General features: G+C 43.9%; 1 protein-coding gene and 1 long non-coding RNA gene across 2 annotated transcripts in view; both read right to left on the bottom strand.

Moving 5' to 3' along the window:
• Positions 1 to 9763, bottom strand: part of LRP6 (low density lipoprotein receptor-related protein 6) — a 134965-nt gene that overhangs the window by 25845 nt on the left and 99357 nt on the right. The window contains exons 14-15 of the mRNA XM_014540204.1: positions 7228 to 7439; positions 5857 to 6047 (exon numbers count right to left, since the gene is read on the bottom strand). Of these exons, the coding sequence (XP_014395690.1) occupies positions 5857 to 6047; positions 7228 to 7439 (403 nt within the window). The remainder of the gene's footprint in view (positions 1 to 5856; positions 6048 to 7227; positions 7440 to 9763) is intronic.
• LOC106726198 lies at positions 2973 to 3288 on the bottom strand. The gene is made up of 2 exons (XR_001362217.1): positions 3236 to 3288; positions 2973 to 3073 (listed from the first exon to the last, which is right to left on the bottom strand). It is a non-coding gene; the product is annotated as an uncharacterized LOC106726198 (long non-coding RNA).

Here is a 9763-nt window from a genome sequence, read left to right as displayed (position 1 = left end):
TGGCTGCCGGGCGCTATCTTGGCTGGCAGTTAATTTGCATATCGCCCTGATTAGCCAATGGGAAGGGTAGCGGAGGTACGGCTAATTACCATGTTTCTCTTTTATTAGATAGGATACACACATATATATACACACATACGTACATATTTACAGAAAAACCTTAGCGAACATAATACTTAGTCACAAAGTATTAAATGCTTCTCCCCAAATCAAGTAAACAAAAATCCCAAGGCTTCTATTATTACAATCAACATTGTATTGGGGATCCCAGCCAGTAGAATATATGGCAACAAGGAAAAAAGACTAGAAAAGAAGAAATAAAACTCATTATTTGTAGACAAATGTTTCTGTAATGTAGAAAATCCTTTAGTTATAGCAAGGAGTCTGGAAACAAGCTCAATATACTGAGGCGGACAGATAAACTGTATTTGCATAATACAGCTATAATCAGAAAATAAAATCTTAAAAATTTAAAATACGCTTTATCACTAGCATTCAAAAGCATCAGATTCCAAAATAATAATTCTAATGAAAAATGGGCAAGACCTCTACACAGAACACAATAATAAACATTGACAGAAATTAAAATTCCAAATAAATGGAGGGATATAATAATGTTCATGGGTTGGAAAACTAATATTATAAAGATAATAATTCTCTCTAAATTGATTTATAAATCCAAAGCAAACCCAGTCAAAATACTAGTATTACTATTTCCAACATTTTGCCATTAATAGCAGCATTGCAGTTAATATTTTGTGCACATGTCTGAACAGGTCTCTATGGCCTTAACACAGTAGTGGAATTGCTATGTAATCTGGTATATATAGATTCAATTTGAATAGATATATCCAAATTGCTCTCCAAAGTGACTGCATCAATTTAAAACCCTCACCAAAAGTATAATGATAATTGCCACTCCAGTATTTGGTATTATCAGACATCTAAATTATCACCAGTCCAATAGTTTTAGAAGTATATTTCATTATTAATAAAATTTGCATTTCCCCGTTTGATATTGAGGTTAACTTATTGGTCCTTCATGTTTCTTGTCTGAATTACTATTCTTAGGTTTTGCTCATTTTCCTATTACTGATTTCTAGAAATTCTTTCTTTGGAAAAAATTTGGGGAGACACACAAAGGCTTCAAAATTCTCTCTAATGTTTTATTTCAAGATAGAAAGAGGAAGGGAGGTTCAAAAGCAAATATGGCTGAACACTAAGATTTGACAAAGTTGAATGGTAGTAACTCTGTGCCTACTCCAGGCTGGAACCATTTCATAATTAAGGGTGGGAAAAAATTCACAGAAAAAAATGGAAGTTAATTCATTAAAGTGTTAACACTTTGCGGTCCAATTTTATTTTTGGAATTCAAACAATCTGGTCCAAATTAATTGACGGGATTGAATGTTGAAGTTATCTGTCTCTCCAGACGTCAGCTCGACGTTGGACCTGCTCCTAGCGCCTGGTCTGTCAAGTCAGCCTCCACGTTGGACCATCAAGTCAGCCTCCACGTTGGACCAAAAAGGGTCAAATAATAATTTTATGGGTTTTTCCTTTTTTAATATTTTCTAAACTGTAATGAATGTGTTACTCTTATAACAAAAAATAAGCATCATAAATGAAGAGAACTAGAGAAAAGGAGAGGGGGAAAAACTCTTAATGTTAGTAAAAGAGTCAAAACATTGATATAAATAGCAATATACAAATTAAAGTTGATATAAGAGATATAGGTGATTAGATGAGGGAAAGAATAGATTATGCTAGGTAAATGTGCACACACAGGCAAAATGTATGCATAATTGTTAATAATCATAGAAGGCAAATGAAACAGAAGCATTTGAATCTGAAAAGACAGAATATTATTTTAGTTAAAAAAATTACAAATGTATTCAAACATAAAAATTCAAATGATAGTTCATAGCAGCACAATTTACAATAGCTAAGATTTGGAAACAGCCTAAGTGTCCATCAGCAGATGAGTGGATTAAAAAACTGTGGTATATTTACACAATGGAATACTACGCTGCTATAAAAAAGGAATTTTTACCATTTGCAACAGCATGGATGGAATTGGAGAGCATTATGCTAAGTGAAAGAAGCCAGTTGAAGAAAGATAAATATCACATGATCTCACTCATATGTGGGATATAATGAACAACATAAATTGATGAACAAAAATAGATACAGAGACAAAGTAACACTGAACAGACCATCCAACCTCAGAGAGAAGGCGGGGTGTGTGTGTGTGTGTGTGTGTTAGAGATCAACCACAGGACTTGCATACATGCATATAAGCATAACCAATGGACACAGACACTGGGGCGGTAAGGGTTATTCTATGATTATTTGCCTCCCTCGAATTTCGTGCAGGAGGGAGGGGGTATTCCTCAGCTCGGCCTGTACCCTCTCCAGTCTGGGACCGTTGGAAGGCTGTCCTACTGCTGGCTTACAGGGATCGGGCCTAAACCAGCCGTCGGACATCCCTCTCGCAATCCGGGACTGCTGGCTCCTAACCGCTCACCTGCCTGCCTGCCTGTCTGAGTGCCCCTAACCACTCTGTCTGCTGGCCTGCTCACTCCCAACTACCCCCCGCCACCGGCCTGCTTGCCCCCAAATGCCCCCCCGGCCATCCTGATCACCCACAACTGCCCCCCCTGCTGGCTTGCTCGCCCCCACCTTCCCTCCCCACTGGTCTGCTCGCCCCCCACTGCCACCCTGCTGGCCTGCTCACTCCAAACTGCTCCCCCCCACTGTCCTGATCACCTCCAGCTGACCCCCACTGATGGCGTGCTTGCTTCCAACTCGCTCCTGTGCTGGCCTGCTTACCCCCAACAGCCCCGCCCCCCACCAACCTGATCATCCAGAACTGCCCTCCCCTCTTGGCCTCTAACCGCCTCTACCTTGGCCCCTCCACCATGGTTTTGTCCAGAAGAATGTCAGAAGGTTTCCTGGAAGGTCTCCAGGTCTAATTAGCATATTACCCTTTTATTAGTATAGATAGAAGCCTGGTGAGTGGGTGGGGGTTGGCTGGCTTGCCCTGAAGGGTGTGCCAGATCAGGGTGGGGGTTCCCTTTGGGCGTGGGGCGGCCTGGGCGAGGGGCCTGTGGTGGTTTGCAGGCTGGCCACTCCCCCTTCAGGGTGGGGGTCCCCGCAGGGGGGGGCGTGGTCAGCCTGGGTGAGGGGCTGAGGGTTGTTTCCAAGCTGGCCACACACCCTTTAGGGTGGGGGTCACCGCTGGGGTGCCTGGCCAGCCTGGGTGAGGGGCTGAGGGCTGTTTGCAGGCTGGCCACACCCCCTTCAGTATGAGGGTCCCCACTTGGGGGTGTGGCCAACCTGGGTGAGGGGCTGATGGCTGCTTGCAGGCTGGAGGTCACAGCTGCTGGAAGCAGGTATCTGGGATTTATTTATCTTCTATAATTGAAACTTTGTAGCCTTCAGCGGAGCCCACAGCCGGCCAGGGCAGGTGGGAAGCTTGGCTTCCTTCATCACCAGGGGCAACCCAAGCCTCCTGTTTGCTCCAGCTCTGTGGCCACCGCCATCTTGTTTGGGTTTATTTGCATACTCGCTCCTGATTGGCTTGTGGGTGTGGCTTGTGGGCATGGCTTGTGGGTGTAGTGGAGGTATGGTCAATTTGCATGTTTCTCTTTTATTAGATAATATATATACATATATATATATATTATACTGTAAATGTCTGTATGTGTATATTTACAGAGAGAGGGAGATACAACTCTCCCTGCAGTTGTATGAAAGCATGCACCCACATGCATGAGTACAACCCTTCAAGCTGGTGGGGCCAGTGTTTTAAATTCTCTCTCTCTCGGAATTATCAGGAATGCTCCAGCCATGAAGACAAGAGGAAAAACAATCCAGAGATGAAGGACGCTGACGTCACTTTGCCATGCTAGCAGTCAGCAGCTGTGCGTCGCTGCAGGTTGCCCAGGATCAAACCAGAGAGGGTCGGACCTGCATTGCCACCATTTGTCCACCATCCAGAACTGAAATATCATTGCTGACACCTACACATAAGGAACTGTCGGACATTGAAACTTGGACTCAGAACTCTTGGACATTGAAATTGGGACTTAAAACACTTTTTGTTCTTGAAATGTTATGCTCAAGTTTTAAAATGTTTTAGGTTAAAAAAAAAATAGAAGCAGGGGCATAGAAAGGGAATGGACTGATAATTCTTGGGGGGAAGGAGGTGTGGGGGGTGTGGGAAGAGACTGGACAAAAATCTTACACCTATGGATGAGGACAGTGGTAGGGGGTAAGGGCATGGGGTGGGGTGGGAACCTGGTGGAGGGGAGATATGGTGGAAAAAAGAGGAACATCTGTAATAATCTGAACCCATCCTAAAGGGGGTGTGGCCAGCCTGAAAACAGCCCTCAGCCCCTCATCCAGGCTGGCCAGGCACCAGAGTGGGGACCCCCACCCTGAAGCGGGTGCGGGCAGCCTGAAAACAGCCCTCGGCCCCTCATCCAGGCTGGTCAGGCACCCAGGGGGGACCCCGATCCTGAAGGGGGTGCGGGCAGCATGAAAACAGCCATCAGCCCCTCATCCAGGCTGGCCAGGCACCCCAGTGGGGACCCCCACCCTAAAGGGGGTGCAGGCAGCCTGAAAACAGCCATCAGCCCCTCATCCAGGCTGACCAGGCACCCCAGTGGGGACCCCCACCCTAAAGGGGGTGTGGCCAGTTTGAAAACAGCCCTCAGCCCCTCACCCAGGCTAGCCAGGCACCCAATGGGGACCCCCACACTGAAGGGGCTGTGGCCAGCCTGCAAACAGCCATCAGCCCCTCACCCAGGCTGGCCAGGCACTCCTATATAATAAAAGGGTAATATGCAAATTGACCCTAACAGCAGAACAACTGGGAATGACTGGTCACTATGACACACAGTGACCACCAGGGGGCAGATGCTCAATGCAGGAGCTGCCCCCTGGTGGTCAGTGCGCTCCCACAGGGGGAGCCAGGCTGACGGCTGCCAGTACAGCGGTGGTGGTGGGAGTCTCTCCCGCCTCCTCAGCAGCGCTAAGGATGTCCGATTGCAGCTTAGGCCTGCTTCCCGTAACTATGAGTGTAGATAGAGGACTGCAGAGAAATGAAAAAGACAAACAAATGATTTGATTTAGTCGCAAAACACCAGGAATGTAAAGATCATTTGAATATGCTGATGAACTTATGAAAGGTGAATACCAACTTAATGTAGAACTAGACTTTTTTTCCTTCAGGCTATGAGACTACCCTAAAGATTTCTTTTTTAGCACAGGAGTGAGATCATTAGAAACCATACTTCAAAAAATTAATCTAGAAATCTATATATATATAAAAGGCTAAGCAACTATCTGGTAGGTATGATGCGCACTGACCGCCAGGGGTCAGACGCTCAACACAGGAGCTGCAGTGACTTGGCAGCAGCAGTTCTCGGGTGATGCCACTTTCTAATTAATTTCCTTTCAACATGCATGAATCCGTGCACCGGGCCACTAATAGCATATAAGTTTCAGAGGCAGGGGATCAGCAGGGAGTAGACTAATCATATGTCAGAATTCAGGACAGAGACAATGTTAACATAAACTAGAGCAGAACTAGGAAAGGAGAAGAGATGCATTAGAAATATATTACTTACAGAGCCCAAATGAAAAATATTGGCAAGTTATTAGATAAGAGAGAGTAATCATATGATGGTTGAAGAAAAAAGTGCTTCCCAACCAACTTGATGCTGACTACTTTTGGTGAATAAAACTATAAAGAAAACGTACACAAAAATAATACAGTGGAAAAAAATACAAATGCTGATGAATCATCTCAATAACTGAAATCAAAATAAGGAAACATTATTTCTTGGGTACCTGAGAGATCACTGCTTTCAATTCGCCGGAGATCTGAATCAGCCCAAAATAGCTTGCCCAATCTGCTATCAAGGGCTAAAGCAATTGGTTTACTTAAGCCACTAAAAAATAGAACCTCCCGTTCTGTTCCATCCAAAGCAGCTCTTTCAATTTTTGGAGACCTTTCCTGAAGATTGGTAAAATACATATACCTGAAGAAAAGGGAGGAAACAATGAGTTTACCAGAATAAGAAATCATACAAAATGAGAATATTCTTACTGATTACAACAACAAGAGCTAGAATATTATAAAATCTTATTTTGAAATGTTTCAGAATATTTTTTAAAATGCCATGAGATATTTTTACTACTTTCAGTAATAGTAACAAAGGGTACACATAATAATTTCTGTGGGAGCTAACTTTTATGGATTAATAAAACAAGGTGTTAGGGCACAGGCACACCTACACTTTTGAAATACTACAATAAAATAAAACAAATAAAACAAAATAAAACCAGAGACCTGGACACAAAATTTTAAAATCCTTCCCTAATTAGTCCATTTAATAACTAAAAAGAGGTCATAAGAATCATCTCTTTTTTTTAATATACTTTATTGATTTTTTTACAGACAGGAAGGGAGAGGGATAGAGAGTTAGAAACATCGATGAGAGAGAAACATTGATTAGATGCATCCTGCACACCTACTGGGGATGTGCTCACAACCAAGGTACATGCCCTTGACCAGAATCGAACCTGGGACTTTTCAGTCTGCAGGCCGACGCTCTATCCACTGAGCCAAACCGGTTAGGGCAAGAATCATTTCTTATATTTATATTCTTTTTTCTATAACTCTTTTGAAGTCAGCTACTTTCCCTGCTGAATTCCTTATTATTTATTCAGATGCATAAATTTATTATTTACTAAATGCAAAGCTCTGTATTAAATGAAAGAAGACATTAGTTCTTGGCATAAAGAAACCTACATTCTAGTAGGAAATGTAAGACTGAAAACGAAAGTTGCAAGGTCAATCGGAAAGGAGTAGATAAGACTAAAGAGGCATAGATATAAAGAGTGCTGGGCATTTGGGAGAGAGGAAAAATCACATCTTGCTAGAGGGGGAGTAAATCAAGGAGAACTTCATGGATGATGTTGCAGTTCAAATGGTCGTGGAAGTATAGGCATAAGTTAGAATTAAAGCAATAGTGACTAAGAAAGAAAATTATAGGCAGTAAAATCAGAGAAAGCAAGAAATGCAGGGGCCAACAGATAGAGAATGTCAAGTTTTTCACTGGAACACAGGACACTTGAAGATAAATAACTAAAGACTGAAAAGGAAGGCTGATGAGGGTCTCAGATGCCAAGACATCTTAATGGTATTTAGTAACATACCCTTTCTCTGGGTTTACCACAATGGCTCGAGGTCTGTCTTGCTCGCCTTTTAGCACCACTCCAATTGATCTCCCATCTAGTCTTGTTACAGTAATGACGTTGGTGGCCTCACAAGTCCAGTAGATGTACCGGCTATAAATATCAATGCTAAGGTCATAGGGTTGTATTTCTAGGTTCTGATTCGGAACTGAGCTCACAACCACAGTAAAGCCCTAGGGAAAGAAAAAGACACACACATAAAAAATTAAGCTTCAAACCAGAAGCCCTAAGGTGATCACTCAATAATGCTTACATTTATGTAGTTACTCATCTGAGAAGGAAGTCTCAAGGGACATTTCTTACTAATATTTTTTATGAGTAATGTGCTTCTTTGTTAACATGCATTTAATTTGGTTATTATTACATGGGGCAGAAGAGTGAGCTAAGGCCATATTAGTTGCTCTAAGAACCTGATATAGTGCATTGATTAGAGATGAGCGTGAGAAGGTGGCACTCTCTTTTATAGACAACCCTGCTACAACCACCGCTAGAAATATCTCAAAAGCAATAGTTCTCAACAAGGGGCACTCTGTATTTGCAAATGCCTAAACCAGGGCACTTGGCAATGTTTGGAGATATTTTTTATTATCAGCCCCTCACCCAGGCTGGCCAGGCACCCCAGCAGGACCCCCATCCTGATCCGGGACACCCTTCAGGGCAAACCAGCCAGCCCCATGCACCAGGCCTCTATCCTATATAATAAAAGGGTAATATGCAAATTGACCCTAACAGCAGAACGACTGGGAATGACTGGTCACTATGACACACACTGACCACCAGGGGGCAGACGCTCAATGCAGGAGCTGCCCCCTGGTGGTCAGTGCACTCCCACAGGGGGAGCTCTGCTCAGCCACAAGCCAGGCTGACGGCTGCCAGTACAGTGGTGGTGGTGGGAGCCTCTCCCGCCTCCTCGGCAGTTCTAAGGATGTTTGACTGCAGCTTAAACCTGCTCCCCACTGGCAAGTGGACATCCCCCGAGGGCTCCCGGGCTGCCAGAGGGATGTCTGCCAGCTTAGGCCCGTTCCCCCGGGGAGTGTGCCTAAGCCAGCAAGTGGTCATCCCCTGAGGGGTTCCAGACTGCGAGAGGGCACAGGCCGGGCTGAGGGACCCCACTGAGTGCACAAATTTTTGTGCACCAGGCCTGTAGTTTCTTTTATACAAAGCCAAGCAAAGTGAGAGCCTTTTTCACCTGTTCTATCTGAATAAATTATATTTTATTTACTTGGGATCTCTGAGGTAACATATTCTGTAATGAGGCTCTCTCATTTATTTACCATGTCCTTGGCTATATATAATAACACCTATAATTTCTCTCTACTAGTTAACAGCCTGTTAGATCTGGCCTACATAGTGTAAAGTACGTATGCCATAAACCACTATAACTATACCCCTAAATGATCCCTCAGCAGCCCTCGTTACATTTTCACTTGCTCTTTTGTGTGAGATAAGCCACGTAAAAATCTCCCTAAATTTTAACACATTCAAAATCAAAATTAACTTCACTGCTATGAGGAAGATGACTATAATTATTTATAGTAATCCTAGTCTAATATTGCTTGGTCATAAAAAGAAAGCAAAAAAGTATGGGCAGTGGTATGTAAACCATGACTTGTATCTAAGTATAGTTAAGATTGTTGATAATGCTTTCATTCCCATCCCACAGTCACCAAATATTTACCAAAACAAAACTGGATAATATATCCTAGCTATTTTAAATGTTATAAGGTTGTATTATGTGTTTTCTCTTTGAACCTTTTAAATAATAACAAACTAGTAACAGAACCATTATTTACTGAGTCCCTATCACGTAACAGCTAATGGGCTATGTGATTTACATTCCATTCATCTAAAAACTTCATAGTAATCCTAGCGAGTAATAGACCTGCGATCAGAACCAAAGTCTTTATGATTTTGAAGCTTCCAAGACTCCATGTAGATGGAACCATAATGAACGAAAAAACTACATAAATGAATATGGGTGGCAGTGACTAAGTCATTACCAATATATGAGGGTAAGTTATCCAAATATAATTTTCATTCCAATAGCATTATCAAAAACTAGAGGCCCGGTGCACAAAAATTTGTGCACTCGGTGAGGTGGGGGGGGGGGGTCCCTCAGCCCATCCTGTGCCCTCTAGCAGTCTGGGACCCCTCAAGAGATAATGACCTGCTGGCTTAGGCCCGCTCCCGGGTGGCAGAGGGCAGGTCCAATCCCTAGGTGCAGCCCCTGGTTGGGCTCAGAGCAGGGCCAATTGGGGAGTTGGGGCGTTGCCCCCTGTCATGCACAGAGCAGGGCGGATCGGGAGGTTGCGATGCCACCCCTAGTGACGCTCAGGGTAGGGCCGATTGGGGGGTTGGGGCACCGCCCCGTCACACTCAAGGAAGGGTCGATAGGGAAGTTGCGGCGCCACCCCCTGTCACGCACAGAGCAGGGCCCATCAGGGGGGTTGGGGCTCCGTACCCTGTCACACACAGAGCAGGGCCGATCAGGGGGTTG

This window comes from Myotis brandtii, unplaced genomic scaffold, assembly GCF_000412655.1.
Source record: "Myotis brandtii unplaced genomic scaffold, ASM41265v1 scaffold237, whole genome shotgun sequence".
Classification (NCBI taxonomy): Eukaryota; Metazoa; Chordata; class Mammalia; order Chiroptera; family Vespertilionidae; genus Myotis; species Myotis brandtii.
Note: the sequence above shows the minus strand (reverse complement) of the source record. Positions and strands in the feature narration are given on the sequence as shown.